Source organism: Microtus pennsylvanicus, chromosome 1 (genome assembly GCF_037038515.1).
Source record: "Microtus pennsylvanicus isolate mMicPen1 chromosome 1, mMicPen1.hap1, whole genome shotgun sequence".
Taxonomy (NCBI): Eukaryota; Metazoa; Chordata; class Mammalia; order Rodentia; family Cricetidae; genus Microtus; species Microtus pennsylvanicus.
This window is the reverse complement of record NC_134579.1, coordinates 97181358-97208754: the sequence shown is the minus strand read 5'-3', so window position 1 is coordinate 97208754 and position 27397 is coordinate 97181358. Positions and strand designations below refer to the sequence as shown.

Below are 27397 nucleotides of genomic sequence, written 5' to 3'. Positions count from 1 at the left end.
TAGGAATGGCACTTGTCTAGAATCCTCCTCTAGAGCCCCTGCCTAGAATCCCCCAGTGAGGGGCTGGGGTGTGGCTCAGTGGGAGAGCACCTGCCTAGAATCCCCCAGTGAGGGGCTGGGGTGTGGCTCAGTGGTAGAGCACCTGCCTAGAATCCCCCAGTGAGGGGCTGGGGTGTGGCTCAGTGGTAGAGCCCCTGCCTAGAATCCCCCAGTGAGGGGCTGGGGTGTGGCTCAGTGGTAGAGCCCCTGCCTAGAATCCCCCAATGAGGAACTTGGAATCTGGCCTAGTGATGAATACTTGCCTGGGATTTGCCGGTAAGTAACAGAAGGTGTGGTTGAGTCTGTCTACCTAGCATGTATGAGGCTCTGTGTTGCACTGTCAATAACATACACACACGCACACATATACACACATGCATTTATGCACACACATGCACATATGACATGCACACACATGCAATACCTGGGTACTCTGCTTTTTTTAATAACCTACCTAGATGGCTCCCCATTTTCTTTTTTTAGTTTGGGAACACAGCAAGAGCATGCTAAGCTAATAACTTCACCTCTCTCCATCCCAGGCCGACCAACCTGTGTGATTTCTGAGGCTGCTTTGGCTGAATTATCACCAAGCCCCAGGTCTTATGCTATGGTCCTGACCCCCCAGGACCACTGAATCAGCCTCACTTGGAGACAGATTATCCAAAAATCCATCACGTCCAAGTGAGGCCATCCTGTGGCCTTGGTCCCAGTGCAGTTCAATCAGTGACTCAGACACCCGCAGAGGGGGCGTGAGAGCTCAGATGTAGGACCTCGACCATGGCAGCTATGGAGGAGCTGCCCTTGACCTCACGCTTGTGGCTGAAGGAGCCAGGAGAGCGGATCATTCTTCATTTTCAGAGTGCTCAGCATTGGACCTGGCTCCTCGTATTTGCTAGATAAGTCCTCAGCCACAACAGCATCCCTGGATCTTACGCCTCTCCCTTCCATGGTTCCAGTTTGGGTGTTTGAGGAAGCTGCAGCAGAACACTGTCTGTACACTGGGGAGCACTACTGGGGGACCCTAGGACTTCACTGTGGCCACTGGGTTTCCCCAATGTGTGGCTCCACCTCAACCCACACTCAGAAAGCGGGGTCTGAGGACAGGAATGTGCCTAGTGACACCGAGATCCGGGCTCAAGAGCACAGGGAGAGGTCAGTCAGCTTGTCTCCAGGGACAACACATCTTATGGGGACCTCTGACTAAACTCCTGGCTCAGAGCATCAGGAAGGAAGGCGGGGGGTGGGGGGATCGCCCTGGGCACACACGCACCTCGCTCCTAGTTTATCAGGACACAGTTGGGAACCACAGAGCAGCCTCTCCAGGCCTTCCTCTGGCTGGCTCAGGGAAGGGCCCTTCCTTTGAAACTCCCACCAGAAGACCACACAGCTGAAGACCTACATCCCTCCAGCAATGCAAGATGAAGCTCTAACCCCAAAGCCACAAAGGTCTACAGGCCACCACGACTGTGATGTGTCCTCCTGAACTGGGAGGAGGCAGACCGAGCGGTGGCTGGGACACCCTGGCTGCCCAAGGTCTGCTCTGACAGGCCTTAACACTAGAGCCCATGGCTTCCTTCTTGCACCAGGCCATGCCAGCACACGGCACTGCCTCAAACCAAGCCTCTACAGTCTGCATGGGCCTCTATCTCCAACCCAGCTTCCCATTGCTCAGTGTCCCAACTCTGTCACACACTGTCCTCAACAACAACCTGTGGTTCAATGTCTCCAACTCCATCGCTGTGTGAGCCCTGCAGTTTGCAGCCTCCCTCGGCTCGTGACGACCCTAAAACCACACAGACTGGCACTCAGCTGCCCATCACATCGTACATATCACACACTGACACGTTTCACACTTGACAGCGGTTCATACATGGTCTCTAGCCACAGCACCCACATGTACGTGGACTCATATGTCACCTTGGGCAAGTGGCATCCAGACCCAAGAGACCTAGTCAGTGGGAAGGACCTGGTGAGCAGCATGGAGAAACACACGCCCCGTGTCCTTCTTATACCAGTGTGGACCATTACCAGTAGACCAGGAAGTGATGGCGGCAGAAATGCAAATGACCCTGACCACAGAGCAGTTGGTGACAAAAAACCATGCCTCAGAATAGCTGGTGGCGGCATGGGCTTCCTGACTTGTACTGAGAACCTGGCAGGTTGGGGCAGATCCCTGTAGGTGAGGTCTGGAGTCCCCACTCACCACGGGCAGCCCTATGTAGGGGTGAAGGCATGGGGTAAGGAGGGCAGCAGGGCTCTGCCTTCTCTCTCATAGCACCTGCCAGTGATGAGTTTTCTGATGGTCCATAAATGCACAAACACGGCTGCCTGCCATCTGACACACCCAACTTCTCTTCCCCTCAATAGTCCCAAACTGGACCCAGGGCAGGCCGCCAAGTGACCTTCCCTCCTCCCCCTCTCCTCCCCCTCTTCTTTCTCCTGCCTTTTTCTCTTCCCTCCTCCTCCCTCTCTCCCTCTTCTCCTCACAATCCTGCCGCCTTCTCCTCTTCCTTCCTCCCCTTTTCACCTTCCCCTCTCGACTCAGAGTCCTTCCTCTCTTCCTTCCCCCTCTTTCCTTTCCTCCCCCTTTGTCCCTCTCCTACACTTCTGCCCTCTCCTCTTTCTCTCTTTCCTCTCTCTCCTCCTCCTTTCCTCACCCTCCTGCTTCTCTTTCCTTTCTTCTTCTCCCTCCTCCCCTCCTCACAGTCTTGACCCCTGCCCTCCCTTTCTCCTTTTCCTTCCCCCTCCTCCCTCCCCTCCTACTTCTCCTCACCTTCCTCCCTCACTTCCTACAGAGTCCAGGAGATTCCCCTCCCCTCTCACTGGCTTGGGTCAGACCTTGCAAAACCTAACAAAGAAATGCTGATGATTGGGACACAGCCAAAGTCCCCACCAGCTTCTCCAGAGGCCGATGGTGGGGAGGGGGCAGGCTGCTGTAACCCTAAGTCAGGGTGGCTTAGGAACCTATGGCGAGCAGCGGCCCCCTCTTCTATTCTGTTCTCTTCCATAGGTGTTTGGAGGCTTCTCTGCTGGGGTGTCCTGAGTAGGTCACCCCAGGACCTTGGGTTTACAAAGTGAGTCAATCCAAGAAAAACGCTGAGCAAACATGAACCTGGGAGGGGCCCAGGTGGAGCCAGAGCTAAACCACACTGGGCCTGGGAATGAAAGGCAGAGGCAGGGTGCAGAGGGAGAGTGTGGAGGGGTTGCTGTACTCAGGAGTGGGGTCAGGTCGGGTCTTAACCCTGTTTCCAAGAAAGGGAAAGCTGCCCCTGGAGAGTTCCAGAAGGGCGAGCATCTTACATAGTCATGCAGCTGCTCAAGACTGGCCTCTCTCTGACCCAAGTCAGGGTGGCCTCTGCCTGCCCACGGAGTGGGGATTTCCAGCGTGAAACCCTGTCCCTGTGTCCCCTGGGAGTTCTCTCAACCCCTCCGGGTTACAGAGCCTCTCCTCAGGGTTGGGATGGAGTGGAGGGAGGAGTGAAAGCCGCGTGTCCACAGTTGGGTCTCCAGGGCAGCACCCATGTCAACAGAGCAGGGGCACGACTGACCTCGGTCCCGTTCTGCTTAGAGAAGACAGTGAGCTATGGTCCCTGCTGGGGAGAGGCAGGCAAGGAGGGCTAGGCCCAGAGGCTGTCCGGAAGCTGAAAGGGGAGAGTTGGCCAGTGTGGCGGTCGACACCCAGACTGAATGGGCAGAGCTGCCCCTGTGGCTAGGCTCAGCCATTCTGCCTGACCTCCTGAGACCTCACAGGCAGCTGTCTGCGCCAGGCACCCAGAAGACGGACATAGTGGGATGGCCTACCCTGCACCAAGGGAACCCTGAGACCACTAGGAAATTCAGTAGAGAATCTAAAGGGACCCCAACTCAGGGGAACTGAGTGGTGCTACACAGGCCAAGTCCTGAGAGCTGGGCAGTGCCAGGCAGACTGGAAGGGGATTCCATGGAAGCACACCTCAGGCAATGACCAAGAGGGATCAGCTCTGCCCCACCCCACCCCTCGCACATGCCAGGAGAAGGGGGCTGACACAGAGAGCTGGGGCTGGGAACCCAGGGGAGGGAGAGGGGAGAAGGAAGCCCACGGTTGTCACTACCTCATTATCCCTAGCTTGGAAGATGGGGAAACTGAGGCAGTGAGAAAGTAGGTAACTAGTCCCCTTGTCCCTCTTTCTGCAGTTTCTTGATACCAGGTGGCTGGTCCCATCAGGCAGTTTCTTACACCCAGGCCACTAGGAACATCCAAGACCCACTTAAGATCCTGGGAAGAGAGACCCTGATGGTCCCCACTGCATACGGGTCCACCCAGATACAACAAGCAATAAAATCATGATGGTTGGTCATGCCTATTTTTAGTACTCAGGAGGCCGAGGCAAGAGGGTGAGGACTTTCAGGTCAGCCTGGGCTGCATACAGACCAAGACCCTTCCATAAAAAAGCAAACAGACAGACAGACAGACAGGCAGACAGACAGATAGATAGGTAGGTAGATAGGTAGATAGATAGATGATAGACAGACAGACAGACAGACAGATAGATAGATGCATGCATCTGTGGATGGATACACAAACGGATACATAGAAGGATAGAGGCCAGGCAGTTGAGATAGCCAGCGACCTTCTTGATGGGCTCCTGGGGACCAGTGCTGTAATCTTTCCCCCAAACTCAAAGTTCCAGCCCCTGCTGAGTGCCCCACAGGCCCGCCCCGTGCCACCCGGGGCTAGGCCGGGCGATGTTTACCAGCACCCTGACAGAGCCCTTTCTGTACTCACTGGCAGTCGGAGAGCGTGGGCCGATAGTAGAAGGGTGGTACTTTGGACTCGAATGTGGCTCTGGCGGCCTCGTTCCCATGAGATGCCATGAACTGCAAGAGAGGGAGGGGGCAGGGTCAGAACCAGGGAGCCCTGGGTCCAGGGACAGCGGTGGCTGCTGGGTGACTGCTGTCCTTTAGGCCCCTGCAGGGTCATCTGACCTAGGATGCTAAGAGCATAGCCAGTCCTTGGGATTCCCATCCCTTCTGGAACCCTGCTGTCCCAGGGACATGGGCTGCCAATGAGCAAATAGAAGGAATGCCCGAAAGAAAGATCCCTGAGGGGCAGTGGCTCAGCACACTAAAATGTCTTCCGCACAAACTAGACAACCTAAGTCTGATCCCTGGGACCCATGGTAGAAGAAGCGAAGTGAGTCCCGAAGGTTGTCCTCCGATTGCCACAATCACACCAGGGCACATATGTGCCCACACTTATTCATACATCATACACAGAGTTATGCACACAGTAATAGAATAAACTAAATTTAGGGGCCAGAGATATGGCTCAGTGTCACCAAGTCTAATAGCCAGAGTTTGATCCTTGGGACCTATATTTAGAGAGAACCAACTGCTGGATGTTGTACTCTGGCTTCCACACAGGCCATGGCGTGTGTGCACCCCCACATATATGCAAAGGCACACAAACACACAAATAAGTAATTGTAATAACGTTTTTTATTTTTATTTTTTGGTTTTTCGAGACAGGTTTCTCTGTGGCTTTGTAGCCTGTCCTGGAACTAGCGCTGTAGACCAGGCTGGTCTCGAACTCACAGAGATCCGCCTGCCTCTGCCTCCCGAGTGCTGGGATTAAAGGCGTGCGCCACCATCACTCGCCCTGTAATTACGTTTTTTGAAAGCAACTCATGGGCCTGTAAGATGGCTCAGTAGGTAAAGGTGCTTGCTGTTTATTAAACTGAAAATCAAAAACAACCCTCAGATGGAGCTCAGCAGTAGAGCCCCTGCCTAGAATCCCCCAGTGAGGGGCTGGGGTGTGGCTCAGTGGTAGAGCCCCTGCCTAGAATCCCCCAGTGAGGGGCTAGTGATATTAGTCCCCAGGATCCATATCTGATACTGAAATAAAATAATCGATTCTCAGGGCCTGAGATTATTCTGTTGGTAAAGTTCTTATCTTGTAAGCGTGACAGCCTGAGTCTGACACTAGAACTCATGTAGAAGGCTGGTGCAGAGACATTTCTTGTAACACAGTGGCGGGAAGACGTTAGGCAGACAAGTGGAAACTCAATGACCAGTGAGCTTAGACTATCAGCAGAGTTCCAGCTCGACAAGAGACCTTATCACAAACAAAAAGTGAAAAGTGCCTGAGGAAGGTGTGACACCCCCGGGTTCTCTGACCTCCACACACACTTGCTCCCATACACACATGTACCCAAGGCGACAAACAGCCAGCTCTCAGGGCTGTCTGAGTGTGCTGTAAACCACCACAAGCAAAAAAGTTGATCAGGTTGACTAAACCAAGACAAAAAAATTTCCATGACAGAAACCACCATGAGTAAAACCAAGATACCTTTGAAAAAAAATCTATTTTCAATGAGCCAGCTTCTTAGTGGGTGAGTTTCCTGAACATGTCAAGAAACCCCCAGAGGGTGAAAGCAGTAGAGACGGCAGGCCGTCAAGTGAGCCAAGAGCAGGCTGAGGTGACAGAGCTCTCTCTGATCCTTCGGCTCCACGTGAGGAAGTTCCCACCTTCCCCGGGAAGAGCGCCCACACTATCAGCTCAGCACCAGCCCAGGCTGGAGCCCTGGACACAGTCATGTGGGATCAGGCATGTTCTCCACACACTGCCAAGCCTCTGATCTTACACCACCGCCTCGAAGAATTTAGGTCACCGGTGAGTTTCCAGAAGCACAAATGACGTACTGGGAAGAGCTTGGGGAACCCGTCGGTTACAGAGAGAAAGGTTGGAAAGCAACCCAAAGCCTGCTATCCTAATACTCCAGAGGCTGAAGCAGGAGGAACCCGAGTGTGAAGCTGCTCTGGGCTATAGAGAGAGACCAGAGGAAAAGAAGTAGGGTGTGTGGTGTACAACTGTAAGCTCGGCACTCAGGGGTGGAGGCAGGAAGATCAGGAGATCAAGGTCAGCCTTGGCTGCGGAGTGAGCTAGAGATCAGCCTGGGATACCCGAGGCTCTGTCTCTGAAACCAAAAAAGGGGAGGGGGAGAAAGAGAAAAGAAATAGGAAATAGAAGTGAAAAGAAAGAATAACCTAAGTGTCCATTCGGAGGGGGTAGGCCAAGGCCATGGTGGTCCACATACACCAGAGACCACGGCGGGATACAGAAGACAGCGGTGGCGGTGTGTCAGTTAACAACACATGCATGTTCATACAGGTGGACCCCTCCCATAAAGAGGCACAAAACACTGTCCCCAGTGGCTCCTGAGGTGAGGAGTGAGCGAGAGGCCAAAGTTAGGGGAAGAAGGGACTCTCACCCAACCCGCGCTCTGCTGGGCCTAGTGAATGTGCCCTGTGCACAACAGCAACACATATTAAATCCCACTCGCTAGCAGGGTCGGGGGTGCATGCCTATCACTCCGTCCACTCAGAAGACTGGGATAAGGAAGACTGTGAGGACCAGGCCAGCCTGGGGTACAGAGTGAGATCCTGTCTAAAGAAAGTAAAATTTCAGTTATGTTTATTTTCTTTTATTCCACTTTTTTTTAAGTCACGGTCTCCTTGTTGTAGCCCTGGCAGGCCTGAAGCTTACTATATAAATCAGGGTGGCCTTGAACTCAGAGCTGCCTATCCAAGTGCTGGGATTAATGCTGTGCATGATATTCAATCACATCTATGTATGTATGCATGTATGTATGTAGGTAGGTAGGTAGGTATTTATTTATTCATTTATTTACTCTGTGTGTGTGCCAATGTGCCACAGCACATATGTGGAAGTCAGAGGCCAATGTCGGGGGATTGAACTCAGGGCATCAGATTTGACAGCAAGAGTCTTTATTTACCTGCTAAACCATTGCACTGGCCACAGAAAACAATTCTTTACAAAGATCTGATACAAAAATCTCGAGGAAAGCAGGTCAAGAGAGCGGTGACATCTGCCTGAAATCCCGTCACTGGGGAATCAGAGACAGGAGGATCAGAAATCCAAAGTCATCCTTGGATACATAGCAAGAACCAGGCTAGCCTGAGCTACATGAAAACCAAACCAACCAGCTATAGAAGGCTGGGAACAGTATACAAGCCTTGAGATGGGAAAGGCTGCAGAGAGTACAGGAAAAGGAGTGGCCTGTGTTCCAAGTCCAGATTCCTTCAAGGGTCTAGGAGCTGCCCTCTGCCCTAGGCTGATTGCTCTTGCCCAGTTAGAGTCAGGCATGGCCAGAGACAACAGTATCTCACCCTCGTGTCTCTGCCAGGATTGCCCCATGGAATCACTGAACCAAAGCCAGCCTGCCCTTAATCCAAAGTCTGAGATTCTATGATTGGCTGCTTCCTCTAGGATGGTGAAAAGAAGACTTAGAAGACTGCCAAGTCTAACTGCCTAGACTCCCCCAGTGAGGGGCTGGAGTGTGGCTTAGTAGCAGCACCCATCCCCCCTCACTGGGAATGTGCTTCCCCAGCCTGTCAGTGTTTCCTCACACCCCACATGGGTGTCCTATGCTGTACCCATGCTCAACCTAGCAGTACCATGCCAGCTTCCCTATGTTCTGGGCCTGTGTTCACACCGTCTCCCACCCCTGCCTTCTTAGAGGGCAGCAAAGTCTCTGCCTTGCTCAGTTCCTCCTGCCTGGCACACAGTAAGTGTTTGTATGTATGTATGTAAAGATGAGGATGGATGGATGGGCATGTGGGTGGATGGATGGATGCACAGACGCATGATTGCATGGACAGATACATAGGTGGTGAGTGGATGGGTGGTAGATGAATATATAGGTGGGGTGGTGGATAAGCAGATGGATAGGTGAATACATGGATAAATGGATATATGAGTAAGTGGATGAATGGATGAATGGGTGGGTAGATGGATGGAGGGATGAGTGGCTGGTGGATGGATGGATGGATGGATGGATGGATGAATGGATGGATGGGTGGATGGATGGTTGGTTGTGGGTGGACAGGTGGACAAATGCTTAGATTTTTTTTTTTACCATATGGCTCCCCAGAAAGATCAGCAATGAAACTGTCAAGTTTCAGCTAACCCAAGTCCCCTTGGAGCAAAAGAACCCCTGAAAGGTTAGACCCACCAAGGTTCCCAGTATCTAGAGATGAGGGAACTAGGGTTACCCCATATATGGCCATAAGGTTATTGTGCCTCTCACTCAATCCAGCATCCCTTTCCGGACCCATACCTCAACTTGGGTCTCATCCCAGGCATCCAGACGGACTGACTTCACCTTGCTGACCTGGGGGATGTTCCGGTGGATCCCAGAGCAGCTCAGACAGATGAACACACCCAAGGTGTAGGACGCCCAGTCAGGATCTAGAAGGGAAGGGCAGAGGTCAGGGAAGCTCAGCCAGGACTCCAGGGCATGCAGGGAAAGCTTAGTCTGAGACCAAAATGGGTAGACACAGAGTCCTGTAGAGGCCATGGCAGGGGGTGGCGGGGATGGAACTGAGGACCTTGTGCACACTAGGCAGGGGCTCTACCACTGAGCCACACCCCAGCCCCTCACTGGGGGATTCTAGGCAGGTGCTCTACCACTGAGCCACACCCCAGCTCCTCACTGGGGGATTCTAGGCAGGTGCTCTCCCACTGAGCCACACCCCAGCTCCTCACTGGGGGATTCTAGGCAGGTGCTCTCCCACTGAGCCACACCTACAACCCTCTTTACTTTTTATTTTGAGACAAAGTCTCACTAAATTGCTGAGGCTAGGTATCTCTGGAAGACCCTGGACCTCTGACACTCCTACTTCAGCCTCTCAAGTTGCTGAGGTTACAGATCTACACAGTCCTGGTCCAGCTAAGAATCTCTAAAAAAATTTAAATTATATTCATTTTTTTATTTAAAAAATCTTATGTGTATGGGTGTTTTGTCTGTGTGTATGTGTACCACAGGTGCTTGGTACCCAAGGCGGCCAGAAAAGGGTATCAGATGCTAGAACCAGAGTTACAGATGGTTGTGAGCTACCATGTGAGTCCTGGGAATTGGACATGGGTTCTCTGAAAGAGTCACCAGTCTCCTTGACAGCTGAGCCATCTCTCGGCACCTCACTAATTGATCTGTGTATACATACATAAATGCAAGTGAGTATGTGTGTGCCATGGTGTGGAGCTCGGAGGACAACTTGTGGGAGTCAATTCTCCCCTCACACAGTGTTGGTCCCCAAGGAATGAAACGCAAATCATCAGGCTTGGCAACAAGTAACACCACCCACTGAGCTACCTTGCCAAGTCAAAATGATATGGACGGCGCACACCTTTAATCCCAGCACTTGGGAAGCAGAGGCAGGCGGATCTCTGTGAGTTCAAGGCCTGCCTGGTCTACAAGAGCTAGTTCAGGACAGCAAGGGCTGTTACACAGAGAAACTCCATCTCAAAAAACCAAAAACACCAAAAAAAAAAAAAAAGATTGATATGGCCAAGAATTGACAAGGATGCAGAACACCTGGAATGTTCATGTGTTGTGGGCAGGAATATGAATTTGTTTGTTGTCTTGGAATCAGTGTGGCATTTTCTTTCTTCTTCTCCTCTTCCTTCATCTTCTTCTCTTCCTCCTCCTTCTTCCTCTTCCTCCTGTTCTTTTTTTTTTCTTTCTGAAACCAGGTCTCATATAACTTAAGCAGGCCTCAAATTTGCTATGTAGTTGAGGCTCGTCTTGAACTCCCGATTCTCCCAAGTAACAGGGATCACCAGCATGCACTGCTAGGTAGACCACCAACTTCTGACACAGCTGAGTCTGCATCTCCTGTATAAACCTGCCATTCCACTACCGGCTGCTCGCTGAGGAGCGATAAAGACATGCCCATGAAGAGATGCTTGTATTTGTGGCAGCTATGTTTTCAGTTATCCATATATTTCATTTTCACATGCGTGATGTTTGTATGTGAGTGCTGTGCTTACCTGTGGAGGCAAGAGGCTCACACCAGGCATCTTCCTTGGTGAATCTCCACTTTGTCTTTTGAGACAGGTTGTCTTCTGCTCCCGGAGCTGGCCATTTCAGCTAGACTGCCCAGCCATCGAGTTCCGGGCTATGCCTGTTTCTGTCTCTGCATCCTAATGGCTCTACAGCTGATCCATAGCTGAGACCCTGGCTAAGGGCTGGACCACTACCCTGAGTGGACTAAGAGCAGCAAGAGTGAGCAGCTCAAGGCTGGAGGGTGGAGTCCTGTCTCAATGATGCCCCAGGTTTTTACATGGATGCTGGGGGTTCGAACTCAGGTCCTCATACCTATGTAACGGTTGCAGCTACTTTTGATTTTCAACCTGACTTTGATACCAGCAAAGCCCACTTTGGTGTATGTGTCTGTCTGTGTGGACATTTTTTTTATTTATTATATATACTGTATTCTGCACCAGATCTCATTACAGATGGTTGTGAGCCACCATGTGGTTGCTGGGAATTGAACTCAGGACCTTCGGAAGAACAGGCAGTGCTCCTAACCTCTAGCCATCTCTCCAGCCCTGTGTGGACATTTTTTTAGGATTTCGAGGGCTCTGATCCAGGTGAGAGATTATTAATTCCTCGATACACACGTTACTAGGAGGTGGTAAAAGCAGGAACTAGTGTCTGGTTAGAGGAAGCCGGTGACTGAGAGTTTGATCTGGAGGACATCTATCACTCTGGCAGCTTCCTGGTATCCACCTCTTTCCTGTTTCCTGCTCATGGTGATGTGAGCTCTTCTGCTACTCCACCCCTCCCCAGCATGACAGACTGACATTTCTGGAACCTGGGGCCGAGAGACCTAAGATGTGTCTCTTGGGTATTTGGTCACACAAAAAAAGCCTGCCTAACACAGTATCCAATGATACATAAACAGAGTGCTATACCATAAAGTACAGGGACTTCTACTAGGAATTCAAAGCTTGTTTAACACTTGAAAGTCAAGCAAGGTAGCCAGGTGGTGGTGGCGCACGTCTTTAATCCCAGTACTAGGGAGGCAGAGGCAGGTGGATTTCTCTGAGTTTTAAACAAGCCTGGTTGGTCTACATAGCAAGTGCCAAGTCAGCCAGGGCCATATAGTGAGACCCTGTCTCAAAATAACCACAAAGTTTTTATACTACTATAAAAACATGGAAGACATGGGGATAACTATGACAAGAGATGAGAAAGACAGAAACTGTGAAATATTATGCCTGGAAGCATATGGCCCAGGTGCCTGCGTACACTGCAGATAAACAGCAAAGAGACCTGCCGCAAGCAAGGTCAAAGATGAAGAGAGACACCAGCGGCTGTCTCCTGACTGTGGCATGTGCATAAATGCACCCCCTCCATATGCAAACACACTGTACACACAAATAAACAAATGGTATCAAACCACCAAAACAGCCCAGAAAAGAGACCAAGATGAAATTGTGCACACGCATGCACATAGACATACACACACACACACACACACAGAGAGAGAGAGAGAGAGAGAGAGAGAGAGAGAGAGAGAGAGAGAGAGAGAAAGCATACCTTTAATCTCAGCACTTCAGCACTCAGGCAAAAGCCGATGGATCTCTGTGAGTTCCAGGCCAGCCAGGGCTACACAGAGAGGCTCTGTCAATCAATTACTCAATCAATCAATGTGATATATATATATATATATATATATATATATAATTTTATTTTATGTGCATTGGTGTTTTGCTCACATGTATGTCAATGTGAGGGTGTCATACAGTTGTGAGCTATATGGGCATTGAACCCAGGTCTTCTGGAAGAGCAGCCAGTCATCTTAACTGCAGAGCCATCTCTCCAGCCCAAATAAGTCTACTCTAGAGATACATTACTACAGGGTCTAGACTGGGAAGTGTAGTCCTCACCCTTCATTAAGGTAACTTCTCTTTACAACAGATGCAGACCACTACAGTAAATCACAACCAATCAAGATGCAGAGTTGTGGAGCCCAGCCCCATTGGACACACTCTATACCTAAGGCTCAGGGGACATTGCGGAAGAGGGGACGGGAAGATTGTAAGAGCCAGAGGATCAGGGAGGTTGCTATCAGACTGTTTCCTGATGACACCAGAAGCTGCTCCCATAAGCTCATCAACATGACTGTCCAACCATAAGCTGAACAAGGATGACCTCAATGGGCACGCCAAAGCGGATAAGGAAAAGCCCGTGAGGCCTATGCCCTACACTACACAAGTTAACTGAGGAAAGTAGGGAGCCAGAGAGAGAGGTGGTCCTCCCCAATTGGCTGTCCAGTGCCAAACAGTCAGCCCTAAAAACATCCATACAAGTAACATATAGACTCCACAGGTTATACTTAATATATGTGTAACAGATTCAACACAATGCCCATCAAAATCCCAGCAAAATTCTTCATAGACCTCGAAAGAACGGTACTCAACTTCATATGAAAAAAAAAACAGGATAGCCAAAATAATCCTGTACAATAAAAGAACTTCTGGAGGCATCACAATCCCTGACTTCAAACTCTACTACAGAGCTACAGTACTGAAAACAGCCTGGTATCGGCATAAGAACAGACAGGAGGACCAATGGAACCGAATAGAAGACCCAGATATCAATCCACACATCTTCAAACACCTGATTTTTGACAAAGAAGCAAAAAATATCAAATGGAAAAAAGAAAGCATATTTAACAAGTGGTGCTGGCATAACTGGATATCAACATGTAGACGAATGAAAATAGACCCATACCTATCACCACACACAAAACTCAAGTCCAAATGGATCAAAGACCTCAACATAAAGATAGCCACACTGAAACTCATAGAAGAGAAAGTGGGAAATACACTTGAACGCATTGGCACAGGAGACCGCTTCCTAAATTTAACCCCAGCAGCACAGACACTGAGAGAAACAATTAATAAATGGGACCTCCTGAAACTGAAAAGCTTCTGTAAAGCAAAGGACACGGTCAACAAGACAAAACGATAGCCTACAGAATGGGAAAAGGTCTTCACTAACCTCACATCAGACAAAGGTCTGATCTCCAAAATATACAAAGAACTCAAGAAATTGGACACCAAAAGATCACATAATCCAATAAAAAATGGAGTATAGATCTAAACAGAGAACTCTCAACAGAGGAATCTAAAATGGCTGATAGACACTTAAGGAAATGTTCAACATCCTTAGCCATTAGAGAAATGCAAATCAAAACAACTGAGATTCCATCTTACACCTGTAAGAATGGTTAAGATCAAAAACACTGATGACAGCTTATGTTGGAGAGGTTTTGGGGAAAAGGGAACACTTCTGCATTGCTGGTGGGAATGCAAGCTGGTACAACCCCTTTGGACGTCAGTGTGGTGATTTCTCAGAAAATTAGGAAACAATCTTCCTCAAGACCCAGTAATACTACTTTTGGGTATATAGTCAAAGGATGCTCAATCGTGCCACAAGGACATGTGCTCAACTATGTTCATAACAGCTTTGTTTGTCATAGCCAGAACCTGGAAACAACCTAAATGCCCCTCGACTGAAGAATGGATAAGGAAAATGTGGTACATTTACACAATGGAGTACTACACAGCAGAAAAAGACAGCGACATCTTGAATTTTGCAGGAAAATGGATGGAGCTAGAAAACATTATTTTGAGTGAGGTAACCCAGACTCAGAAAGACAATTATCACATGTACTCACTCATAGGTGGTTTTTAAACACAAAGCAAAGAAAGCCAGCCTACAAACCACAATCCCAGAGAACTTAGAGAACAATGCGGACACTAAGAGAGACTCACATAGATCTAATCTACATGGGAAGTAGAAAAAGACAAGATCTCCTGAGTAAACTGGGAGCATGGGGACCTTGGGGGAGGATTGAAAGGGGGAGAGGGGAGGCAGGGAGGGGAGCAGAGAAAAGTGTAGAGCTCAATAAAAATTTTAAAAAAGAACTTGAAAAATTATCTATGTATATATAAATACATATATGCATGCAATAGCAATTAATGGAAAAGAGTCCATGTATTTAAAACGAGTGGGGAGGGGGTCTATGGGAGGGCTTAAAGGGAGGAAAGGGAGGGGAGAGGTCATATTAAATGACAGTCTCAAAATAAACAAGAGATATACCACTAACAGCAGACTTGGTGGAAGCGGGACACAAGTTATCTTGATGAAATGAAAACGATCTTCTAGCTAGCTGAAAGTGCCTGTCAAGAGAGGGAAAGGTTAAAGGGCAGCCACACCCAGAGGAGGCTGAGCTGCTGAAAGTGTGTTTGGAGCTCAGTGACACAACAAAGAACAGATGACAAAAATAGGCAAAGCAGCAGGCGCTTTTCCAAAGGGATTCTGCGGGCGGCAGGGAGACCCTTCAGTCGTGGGGCTGCAAAGGGGCCGGAGCATGCCACTGTATTTTGGTTTCTGTGTGTGTGTGTGCGTGTGTGTGTGTGTGTGTGTGGACAACCTGAGGGGGTCATCCCTCAGGCATCATCCACCTTGGTTTTAGCTTTTGAGCTAGGGTCTCACTATCTGAGTCGGTCTCAAATTCATGGTGTGCCTCTCCTCCCAAGTGCTGGCACTAAAGGCATGCGCACACCTGAGTTCCATCTTGATTTTTTTTTTTTAAGACAGAGTCTCTCACTTGACCTGTAGTCAGCTAGGCAGGCTGACCAGCCAGAGAGGCCCAGGGAATCTTCCTGTCTCCACCTCCCCAGTGATGGAATTGCAAGCACATGCCACCCCTCCTGGCTTTTTTAAATATGGGTTCTGCGGATGGAAATCATGTCCTCACGTTTGCACAGCATGGGCTGTACTGAGTCATCGCCCCAGCCCCAGAGGATGTTCTAAGATCATAAAAACGATCGGCAGCTGATAGCCATTTCCTCCAGCTGGCCGTGATGGAGTCACTGCAGTGTGTTAAATCTTGGACAAGGGTCCCCCATGGGGGCAGCAGGAATGTACGGCCTCCCCCACTCCTCACCACCAGCCCAGGGCAGCCAGCTTGTCCAGGTGCTGGCCCTGGGGTCAAGCCTTAGGTTGGGCTTTCATGGCAGAAGTGCTGGTATGACCAGCAGGCCATGTGCAGGGTGCCTGTGGACCAGGATGCTCCAATAGAGCAGCCGCTAGTCTTTGGGGTCAGCCAGCTCCTTCCTGCCCAGCCTGCCCCTGGTCCCTCCGGCCCCTCACCCACCACTTATGATGGGTGCTCACTGGAGCCCAACACTGAACCAACCACAAAGCCTCGCTCCGTCTCCATGTAACCTCCGTGCATGCCTATGAATGCATGTGTGTGTTTGTGAGCACATGTGTATTATGTATGTCTGTGTACATGTGTGCGCACGTGTGTGTAGGGACCAGAAGTTGATGCCAGAAGTCTCCCTCCATCATTCCACCTTGTTGAGACAGGGTCTCTCACGGAATATGGAGCGCGCCAATCCAGCTGGCTGGCCAGCAAGTTTCAAACCGACACGTAGTACTTCACATGGGTCCTGCTTGCACACCAAGCTCTTTACCAACTGAGCTAGTTCCCAGCCCAGCTCCACCATAATCCTCAAAGGTGAGATCTTGTCATTGCTTCAGATTATGGAATATGGCAAATATAACTCCTGCGGGGTCAGACACCTGCCTGGGGTCACGCTGTGGTAGGTCTGGGACTCGAGTACCGGCAAATTTCTTCCAGGACCCAACACTGTCCTTGGATCACCTCCCTGGAACCTGTAGCTGGTCCTATTGGGACTCGGGGGTGGGGGGAGGACAAAGATCCTGGGGTAGAGACAATTCTCTAGCTGAGCCCTTTGACCTGGTTACCTGGGAAGATTTCCTCACCTGTGATCTCACAGGGGTCTATAAAGGCCACCAGCACCTGGTCAAGAGCAGATCTCTTGTTTCAGTTCTGATGGGAGAGTGGGTGACCCTCAAGCCCCCGAATTCTTGTCACCTTACAGAGTCTAATCAGGAACTCCTTAGGTGTCCTAAACCCCAAGCTTGGAAGGGAAGGTAACAGGGCCCCTAACTGGTGGCAGGCCAGGCCCAGCGGGGACTCCAGGCTAGCGATGTTCACTCCCTGCCTTCCCTCAGGCAAGCCCTAGGCCTCAGGCCCACAGGGCTGAGCCCAGTACCAGAACACCAGTTCCCGGAGGTGGAACTACCCTGCCCTGAACCCCTGGCTCCTGGGGTCTGGTGGGAAGTGGGGAAAAGAAGGAAGGAGGAGGAGGTGCTTTGACCTATGCTACGTCTAAATAGTCACCAGTGTCACTTGGGGCCAGGACTCAAGAGCCATGCTCGTGAACAGATGGGTCCCTGCCGGGAAAGCTTGAGCCCAGACAGAGGCCCCAATCCCTGAAAACTACTCTTATTTACACCAAGAAAAGGCCACAGGAGGGTGGCTGTGGTGTGGCCGGGAACCAGCAGTGGGAGGAAGAGCCTATGCTCTTGTGATGAAGATGGGGGCCCTGGCTAAGAGGTGGCTGGACTGGAAGTGCGGTGGGAACAGCACGGGCAGGGCCTGGCAGAGGACAGAGCTTGGCCAAGCCCAGGGCAGCAGGTGTGGCCTCCTGCCTCGCCCCAACCTGAAATCCCTCAGCACTGACCTTGTACTCTAGGATTCTGCCCAAGGGAAACCTTGTAGGCAAAGAAGTTGGCCCAGAGCCAGCCAGGTCAGTCAGGTGGGCTCCTGACTCCAGCAGACAGTTGGCGGGCCCTAAGTTCTGTGCCAGCCACCTTTGCCTTGTAAACTGCCGCGAGAGGCAGAAGCCGCTCCAGGCGGAAAGTCCCTGGCTCTGCCCAAGCCCTTCAATCCACCACAGGGCCTTGCCCCAGCCTTGGAAGCTTCCCAACGGAGGCTCTAGTTGAGATGGGGGTCTTGCAATGTAGCCCAAGCTGGATTTGAACTCAGGATGCTCTTACCTCCCTAATGGTGATGAAATTTCAGGTGTGAGTCATACCTGGCTTTGAGGCTGCTTGCTCTCTCTCTCTCTCTCTCTCTCTCTCTCTCTCTCTCTCTCTCTCTCTCTCCCTCCCTCCCTCCCCCCCCTCTCTCTGTGTGCCCCGCTCTCTTGCTCTCTACTTTATTCCCCTGAGACAGGGTCTCTCACTAAGCCTGCAGCTAGGCTGGCAGCCGGCAAACACCAGCATTCCTCCTGTTTCTGAATTCCCAGCCCCATCAAGTATAGGAAGCCAAGTTTGGCTCTGTACACAGTGTTGGGATTTGAACCCAGGTCCTTATCCTTGTATAGCAAGCACTCTTACCCATCCAGCTATTGCCCCAGGCTGAGGCTATGTTTTCAAACTTCTTGATTATCATGGATGACCTTGGGCAGCACAGCCCTGGAAAGCCACCAGAACAGAAGTGGACTCCAGCCAGATAGCACCTAACCCACCTGTGACCTCAACGGCAACAAGGGGTGTCTCCTGGACAGCCGAATGTGTATACCAAGTCAACTCTCGATTAACCATGTCCCAACCACTGTGTTTCAGTGCCTCAGTCACTCTCCGCCACCTCCATGTCCACCAGAACAAAAGGTCAGCAGAATTTTGGCCACTGAAGGCCCCCATGGGCTGTCACTGGAGATCCTGGATGGGTGCCCTGTAGGGTGGGCCTGTGAGTAGGCGAAAGGTCAGATTAAAACCTGTGCAAAGACCAAAACTGGCTCGGTTCCTGGGGAAAGCTGACCAGAGCGCCCTCGGGCCCTCCAGGTGGTCCCTACATGGGTCCTGGCTCTGTCCGGATGCACTATCCCCACAGGGGCTAGCAACACCTGTGTACTGAGTCTCACGGCTTCTGTCTGGAGCATGTCTTAGTCACCCAGGATCCCAGAATTCTCTGCCGAACAGTTTGGAAACTCTTCTAGGACCCGTGTCATCCTGGGACAAGCCACAAAAGTATCCTGTGTCAAGAGTGGCCAGGGATGCTGAACCGTGAGCAAGAGGTCACTGGTGGGCAGCTAAGTACTCAGCACCTACCAGCACCCTGGTTTCTGGGTGCTCACTCCAGCTGGGGCCACCACTCTGCCTGTCCAAGCCCATCTACCTCCCCACTCTGCTCTCCTCCTCCTCCTAGCTCCCTAAGGCCACACACCCTCCATCTGCCCTTCCTCCTTTGGTCCCTTCAAGGTGACTCAGACCCTCAGTGCTTCCGGGAGCAGCTCCCAAGCACCCGAGCAGGTCGGGCGTGTTCTGGGGCAGAGCCAGGTGGGACAGGTGTGTCCCCCTTGGCCAAGGCCTAGGCAGGGGGAGGAGTGGAGCAGTGGACCCTATCAGTGGAATGTGGTTCTGGCAGAGTCCTGAGGCTCAGCTGTAAAGAACTTTGCTCTTCCAGAGGTTGGTGCGTAGCTGAGATCCTGGTCAGATAGCCACTCTGCTACCCGGGGCCTGAGGCAGGTAGGCAGCTAGCTCCAAACTAGAAGGTAGAAACCTCTTAAGAGAGATAGAATCCAAGGTTCTCTGGGGGTGGGACATATGCATAGCTGCCCCCAGCAATCCACCTGCATGGAGGTCCTTTCTTCTGGGCTACCATTAGCTGTTTTGTTTGTTTTATCTTGTCTTGGTTTTTTCCTACCCCACTGGAATGGAAGCATCAAGACAGAGATGGCTGCCTCTAGACGTTGCAGATTCCCACAACGAGGCTGTGCTCCTTATATTTGGTGCTCAGTCAGCTTCAGGGCCCTGGATGATGGAGGGGCGCTCAGGCTCTCCTCTCAGCAAGGCCCCTACCCACTGGAGGGGAGCAGCTCCTGTCCTCATACCTCCCCTCCCATTCAGATGAGGAGAGGTGCCTGCCTCCCCACACCTCACAGCCCCCTGGCACTCTGCTGTGGACATCCTCCTCTATGCCCACTACCACAGGTGCTCAGGCTCCCTGCTGTGCAGCTCAGCTGGTCTCATGGATGCTAAAAACCTATTTTAAGAACTTGCTAGCAGTGATGACTGGGTTTTACACGCCACTGTATTTTCATGTAGTCTGTTAACTTTATCACACGTGGATTGCTGGGAGGGGTTTTAAAAAGGAGAAAGAAATATTTACACGCCGATGGTGCCCCAGTTCTGCACCTCCTCAGAGGTACACCCAACCCCACCTACGCACCCCAACATCCTCCCCGAGTCATGAGTGGATGATCTTCCCTCCAACACCATCCGGCTCAGTTATTCCCAAATTATTTATTGATTTTTGGGGGTCTGTCTATCTATCTATCTATCTATCTATCTATCTATCTATCTATCTATCTATCTATCTGTTGATTGATGGGTTTGTTGTTGTTATTTGAGACAGGCTCTTACTATGTAGCCCTGGCTGTCCTGGAACTCACTTTATAGACCAGGCTGGCCTTGAACTCACAGATATCTGCCTGCCTCTGCCTCCCAAGGGCTGGGGTTAAAGGCCCAAGTCACTACAGCCAGCTGATTGTATCTTTGAGACAAGGTCTCACTTTGTAACTCACAGCGGCATCAGACTCATGGCAATCCTCCTGCCTCACACACCCTGAGTGTGAGTGTACAGACATATGCCACCCCACCTGAGTTCCTGAAAGCATCCTGTCTTCAACATCAGCTGGTGACCCTGCTACACAGTCAAAAGCTGGGACAGGTCTTCAGGTTTGGCTCTGTGGCTCCCACTGCCCCAGGTAAAGCCAAGCCTTGCTGTGGTTGTTAGAGCACCCTCCCTCCCACATACACTAGACTTCTGGCTTCTCCAGCCCACAGAGTCATGAATACAGAGCAGAACTCACAACTAATCCTAGCCCTCTTTTTACTTATTTGGAGACAGTCTCACTAATTTATTTAGGTTGGCCATGAACTTGCTCCGTAGCCTTGCTGCTTAGGATTGAATCTGCAATCCTCCTGCCTCAGTTTCTCAAGTACCTAGGATTCTCGGCCTCTGCCACCAACTCCACACCACAAACCAGGAACTCTAGGTCACTTTGTGCCCCACCCACCTCTCTTGTAGGCTGTGCCCACCCTGTGAGCATGACTTGCTGATCCCAAATTCAAGTCCCTTGGAGTCCTCTGTAACCATGGCAATGCTTGAGCCAGTACCTTCTGGGACCATCTCTATGGTCCTCCCAGAACCACAAATTAGTGCCGTATGGGGGAAGCCTTCAAAGACCATCTTTAAGAGTGGGTGGGACATCATAGTGCAGACCTGACTGTCATCCCAGCCTCAGAAAGACTAAAGCAGAAGCATGCAAACTCCAGGTCAGGCAGGGCTACACAGTGAGACCTTGTCTCAAAAACACCAAAACAAGCCTAAGGCCATAGTGCAGTTGGTAGAGGGCTTGACTAGCGTGCACGAGGCCCCAGGTTCCCTCCCCAGCACTGCAGAAGACAGGAGAAGGTGCATGCCTGCAACCTGAGCACTCGGGAGTAAGGTGGAGGCGAGAGGACAAAAAGTTCAAGATCATCCTTAGCTACATAATGACTTCCAAGCCAGCCTGAGCCACGTGAAACCTTGTCCATAAATAAATAAATGCAAGGCTAGTCAGAGGGCTCAGCGGTAATGTCCGAATTTGATCCCTGTGACCCACATGGCAGACAAGAGAACCAACTCTTGCAAGTTGTTCTCTGACCTCCACAAGTGTGCATGGGGCATGCATACACACATGGGCACGTGCGCGCACACACACACACTAAATAAGAGTAGTAACACAGTTAGTCATTAAACCTAAACTAGTCGGGAGGTGGTGGCGCACGCCTTTAATCCCAGCACTTGGGAGGCAGAGGCAGGCGGATCCCTGTGAGTTTGAGGCCACCCTGGTCTACAGACAGAGTTCCAGGACAGCCAGAGCTGTTACGCAGAGAAACACTGTCTAGAAAAACTAAAACAAAAACAAAAACCAAAACGAAACAAAAACCTAGATGATCCCGCATCTCTGCACTGGTATTCCGGAGCCTTCACCCAACCCAACTCCCAACTTGCACTTCTTTTCTTGTTCCTCTACTTCTCCAAACCAAACCAGGCCCCTTCACCAGCTATCCCAGTGCCGGCGTTCCTCCCTAACTTCTTATGGGCACTGTTGGGTAAGATCAGAGTGTTGGCTCCCCCTACTCCCTGCCAACTATGTGGTAGTGACAGTCTGCCACCAGCAAGCTTCTGCTACCAGCTCCACCCACAGCACCCTGTGCCCGCTTGCTTCTGTGTGAAGTCCCTACCTACATCAGTCTCCCCACCCTGGGTACCGCGCATGTGCACAGAGCTGGGGAGAAACTGATCAAAGGCTCCATCACACAAAGCCTCAACTCCTCCTCTGTGAGCACATGCCTCCCACACCCTTAGCCACACTCCTCACGCCTTCCAGCCACACTGTACCGGAGCCACTCTCTGCCACCCTCAGACGACCTTCCTGCCTGGTGCCAAGTAAGAGCATAGAAAATTACCCTAAATCTAAAGCTGCCTAAGAGTCAGGCGCCCGGGTCTGAGGTTGTGTCACCCACATTCAAGATGCATGTGGGCCTGGTCACAGGGCCTGCATACAGAGAGAAGCCTGCAGGTCTTGGGGCTAGCCCAGCAACCTAGGAGTTCATTCTGGGCTATCCTCAGCCCATAGGCACAATCCTTCAGGAATGGAATGGAGGGCAGAGGAACACTGTTTAGAAGGAAGGGAGGCTGGTCCTAGCTGGGGCAGAGAGACAGACTTCCAGTCCTCAACCCCGAGTGTGGACCGGCTCCCAGCACTGTCCTAGAGTGGGCAGGCCTGACAAGTGCACACAGAACACAGCGGTTCTTTAGCAACCAGCGTTCCCATAGGCAGGTGAATAGATAAGCACAATACGGATTGCATGTGTGGGATAGCATCCTGCTCTAAAGAAGGGGTTCTAACACCTGCTTCAACATGGATAGACCTCGCAACCACACTGCCGAGTGAAGCAAACCGGACCCCGACCAGACAAATGTGGTGTGGGTCTGTTCAGAGAAGGCCGCTGGCAGGTCAGAGTCCTTGAAAAACCAAGAAATGGTGGATCTCAGGAGCGGGGACCTGGAGGGACAGTCAGGGCGTACCGTGTAAAAGAGCTCCCGTTTGGGAAGAGGAGAAAGTCTCGAGAGTGGATGGTAGTGGCAGCTGCACAGAGCTGCGAGTGCGCTTCCTGCCTCCAAACTGCGTGTTAAGGATAGCGAGAATGGGGCTGGAGAGATGGCTCAGCAATTGAGAGCAATGGCTGCTCTTACAGAAAACCCGGGTTCAATTCCCAGCACCCACATGGTAGCTCACAACTGTCTGTAATTCCAGTTCCAGAGGACACAAGACCCATGGCAAAACACCAATGACCATAAAATAAAAGCAAATTTAAAGAAAATAGAATGGTGTGTGTACATAAATATATATACATATAAAAATTTAGACACACACACACACACACCAAGTAGGCCTGGTGCCACAGGCCTATAATCCCAGCTACTTGGGGAAATGAGCCAGGAGAATTGAAAATTCAAGGCAAGCAAATTTGTGGCCAGGCCAAGTAACTAAATGAACTGTCTGAAAACAAAATGTTTAATAAAGAAAGGGTTATGGATATAGTTTTGTGATAGAGTCCTGGCCTGGAGTGCCCCGGTGAATGGCTGGGCTAGATCGCTTGCCTAGCATCCCCCAGTGAGGGGTTGTGGTGTGGCTCAGTGGTAGAGCTCCTGCCTAGAATTCCTCAATAAGGAAATAGGGTGTGGCTCAGTGGTTAAGCACCTGCCTAGTATACCCAGGGCCCTGGGTTTCATCCGCAGTACTATGGAGGAAGAAAAGAAAAAAAAAACAAAACCTGCTAGGACACTGCTCTAGACATGGCATGGTCCTCCAGACCCACTTCTCAGCCCTGGCCAATCCCAGCCCCACCCCACAAACACGTGCACGCACACACACACACAGGGACCCTCTCGTAACCTGAGCCATATTCTGAAGCCTTTTGTACTGATGGCTGGACCAGAAGCAGTTTCTCAATGCCCACAAAGAATCCAAGGGTAACGAAGACCCATGCTCTAGGTCCACCCTTGCTTCAGGACTGGCCCTACGGTCATTCTCACCTAGCCTGTGTCCAGGACCTCCAGAAGCCTGGCTCTGCAGCCACGGGGGCAGTGTCAAGCAGCAGCCCCTGACCTACCTAGTTAGAAGGAAGCACTTCCTTCCTCACCCTCATCCCTCTAGAGCTGCCAGTCAGGACTCCTGGGAGTCCAGGTTTGACTGGCATCAAAGCAAGAAAGAGTGGTTCTCAAACCTTCCAGGCCACGCAATGGCCAGACACTTTAGGGAGAGCCTTCATGGACAGCTTGGGAACACACCAAGCATCCTCCCTCTCCCACAGCCGGAGTCTTGCCGGAAGAAGCACCATGCCCCACCAGCAACCCACTAGTTGGGCTGAGAAAGTATCTGAGGTGGGTGGTGGGTGGACCCCAGGTTCAAGACCAGACTGGAGTGAGGTTCAGTGGGGGCCGCAGAGATCCTCACCCTCCACCTGTCTCGCTCCCAGACCTCTTACAGCCAGGTGAGAACTTCTCAGGGTTCCCCCAGACGCCCCAGGCCTGGTGGTCAGAGGTGACCTGGGCCTCCCATGGTGTTCTGCTGTCCTTGGAAAATGTCATTACTCCTCAGAGTCCCTTGGTCTCACTGGTGTGGTCAAGAAGAGCAGCCATTAGCCAGTGGCCATGACAACATGGAACACATGTCTCCCTCCTCAACAAGGCCACCACAGGACAGGAGACTCCAGAACCCCACAGCATTGAAAAACACAGGAAAACTAATGCCCCCATCTCTCCCCACTAGGCATCAGAGGCCCGGATGTGTGTGAGCAGGCCACAGGGGTCATGGCGCAGGCACTAGTTCAGGCAGGGTCTAGATAAAAATGGGAGACTTGCAAACACAGCGTGGAGAGCCGCAGATTGGACATTAGGAAACCTGGTCAGCCTTGTGGACACCTAAGACAGTTCACGTGGTGGAGGCCTCAGTTTCCCTGGTTGCATAATGGAAATAATCCTCATACCTGGTCTGCCTCACAGGTAGGGAAGGAGTGTGGGGGAGCAAGTGGCTGTTATAGGCCAGGTCTGAAAACGGGTTACTTGGCCTATAGCCAGCAAGGGCCGTGCCCTCAGAGGGCAGCAGCTGCAGCAGCCAGAGGCCCGAGACTAAGGGGCCGCCAGGACACTACACAGGTAAATGGTATAGGGTAGTTCTCACTAAGGGTTCAGAAAGCCCCTTCTTCCTCCTGTCTGGCTAAGAGTGCCTAGAAAGTAGCCATGTGTTCTGAGAAGCTGTTTCTGGGCTGGGTAGCCAAAAATATGGGGAGAGGCCAGTTGCCCTCTCCTGGGGTTCACCACCCCCTAGGTGGGTTTGGAGCAACCCATTGGCCTTCCTTACCAGGAACTTCAGCATTGTCAGCTTTCCTGAACAAGCTGAAAGGCAGGCCTGAAAGAGGGAGGTGGGGAGGTTCCCCTGAGCTAGGCCAGCTGGCAACAGTACCACATAACACCAGGGAGCCACCACCCCACTGCACCATCGGCGGGGCCCTGCGGTGCCTCGGGAGACCAGGAAAGGGCTACTTCATCTTGCCCAGCTTCCCGGTAAAGCTTGGTTAATGTCTCCTCTTAGAGACACCCGAGCCTCTGGGGTGGCACGCACTACTATTGACTAGGAGATTCACAGGCTGGGGCTGACACTCCTCAGCCCAGAGACGGGGGTGGGGATGGGGGAGGTGGGGTGGGGATGGGGGAGGTGGAGAGGAGGTCCTATTTACAGGCTGTGCCTTTAGCGTGCATCTCGGGGAGCCAGAGTGATGTCTCCAAGGATACCCGCTATGTATGTTCTGAGGGGCTCAGGCTAGGTTCCCCTATATCCCTGAAATGTCTTGCAGGTCTCTCCCCACCTGCACACCCAGAGCGGATCAACTCCAGGAAACTGCCAGGTAGTGGGAGAACTCGGCCCTGTTTTCATAGCCAATCCTGAGCCCCGGTGTTCTGGCGGATACAAGTCCCTCCAAGCCAGGGCCACTAAGGGACAAAGTCTGGGAGAAACCAGGCAGATGTGTCTGTGGCTCCCACCCGTCCCCCACTGTCCTGGTCCCAAGAAGCAAGGTATAAAGAGCCATAGGCACATGGCCAGCCTGTCCTCACAGGGGCCACCCAAGGCTCAGCTTCCTTCCTCAGCCTTGAGCGTGGCCCCTGGAAAGGATGCCATGACGTCACCTCCAGGTAGCTGGGAACCAGGTGGACCCCACACTCCCCGGCAGACACCCTGGGTTCACTGGCCGCTTTCCCTGCAAGCTAGCCGCCCCCAATGATTTCCTCTTTTTTTTTCTCCCTGAGACGCCGAGGTTTCGCAAGGCTGGGGAGGGGAGGCGGCCGCGGGTGACAGCATGACACGCAGCCCGGCGGGGGAGGGGAGGTGGTGGTATCAGTCGCGCGGAGCCCACGCGGTGCCTTCCGGATACTGCGCCCCGTCACCGCCAGTCCCGGCCGCCGGCAGGTGCACCCGGGCCGCACCCCAACCCAGCCAGGACCCAGCGCATGCCTCGTCCGCGTTCCCCGCGCCCCACGCAGTCCCGTCCACCCGGCCGCACCCGGTGCCTCCGCCCGACCCGCACCTACCCGGGGCTCCGCAGTCAGCGCAGCGCACGTTCCCCGGCCGCGTCAGCAGCTCCAGCAGCGCCCGGCGCCGCTCCCCGGCCATGGCTGCGCGGCCACCGCGCCGTCCCGAGCGCGCCCGCCCGACTAGGGCCCCGCGCCGCGCGCCCGCCGCTCGCCCTGCGCCATCGCCGCCGCTCAGCCCGCGCGCCGGCCCCGATCGTGTCGCCGCGCGGGGCCGCCCTGAGCGGAGCTGCGCGCGCGGGGACCGGGGCGCAACGCACGGCGCGCTTGGGACGGCACGGCCCGCGGGCGGCCCCCAGCGGCGCGGTCAGGGAGCGGCCTCTTCGGGAGAGCCCGGCCTCTCCCGGTCCACCTGGGGCGGGGTCGCAGGGCACCCGCGCAGCGGAAGAATGGATCACCCCACACGCAAGCCGTGCCTGTTGGGTTGGAGCTGAGGACGTGGGCAGCTCAGACCAGCAGCCCTGCCTGAGAATGACAAATTCAAGTGCCCCAAGGATCCGAGGGCTCCACCCTCACACGTGTCCAACCAAGTCCCATACCCTCATCCCCAGGAGATAGGACAGGAGCTGGCCACACCTCTCCTGATCTCCAGCAGGCTCCTTCTAGAGCTGTGTGTCTGTTCCTTTGCTCGCCCTAGCATTTCTTTTCAAATCCCATTTTTTCCCTCGATTATAAACGCAATAGCAGCTGTTTAGAAGCCAATTGCCACACCCTGGTGAAAAATAAAAGCCTATGCCCCGAAGACCCTGAGAATCTGAGGATCCTATTTCACCTCTAGCCGCCTTTAGACACCCCACCTTCAGTCCCTAGTACTGTTGGTCTACCTCAGCCAGGGTGTTGGTTGCACTATGATTTGTCTCTGAGTGTCCCCCGCCCCTACAGGGACCCTGTGTCAGTCCCCAGGGTGGCGCTACAACATAGAGCTGGAACCTTTAAGGGTTGAGGCCTAGCTGGGAGGTGGTAGTGCATGCCTTGG

At 52.3% G+C, this 27397-nt stretch overlaps 1 protein-coding gene across 1 annotated transcript in view; it reads right to left on the bottom strand.

Annotated features, from left to right (window-relative positions):
• Nucleotides 1–26697, bottom strand: part of Adap1 (ArfGAP with dual PH domains 1) — a 50460-nt gene extending 23763 nt beyond the window's left edge. The window contains exons 1-3 of the mRNA XM_075974810.1: nucleotides 26422–26697; nucleotides 9159–9289; nucleotides 4805–4896 (exon numbers count right to left, since the gene is read on the bottom strand). Coding sequence (XP_075830925.1) covers nucleotides 4805–4896; nucleotides 9159–9289; nucleotides 26422–26503 — 305 coding nt within the window. The 5' untranslated portion in view covers nucleotides 26504–26697. The remainder of the gene's footprint in view (nucleotides 1–4804; nucleotides 4897–9158; nucleotides 9290–26421) is intronic.
• Nucleotides 26698–27397: the final 700 nt, after the last annotated feature.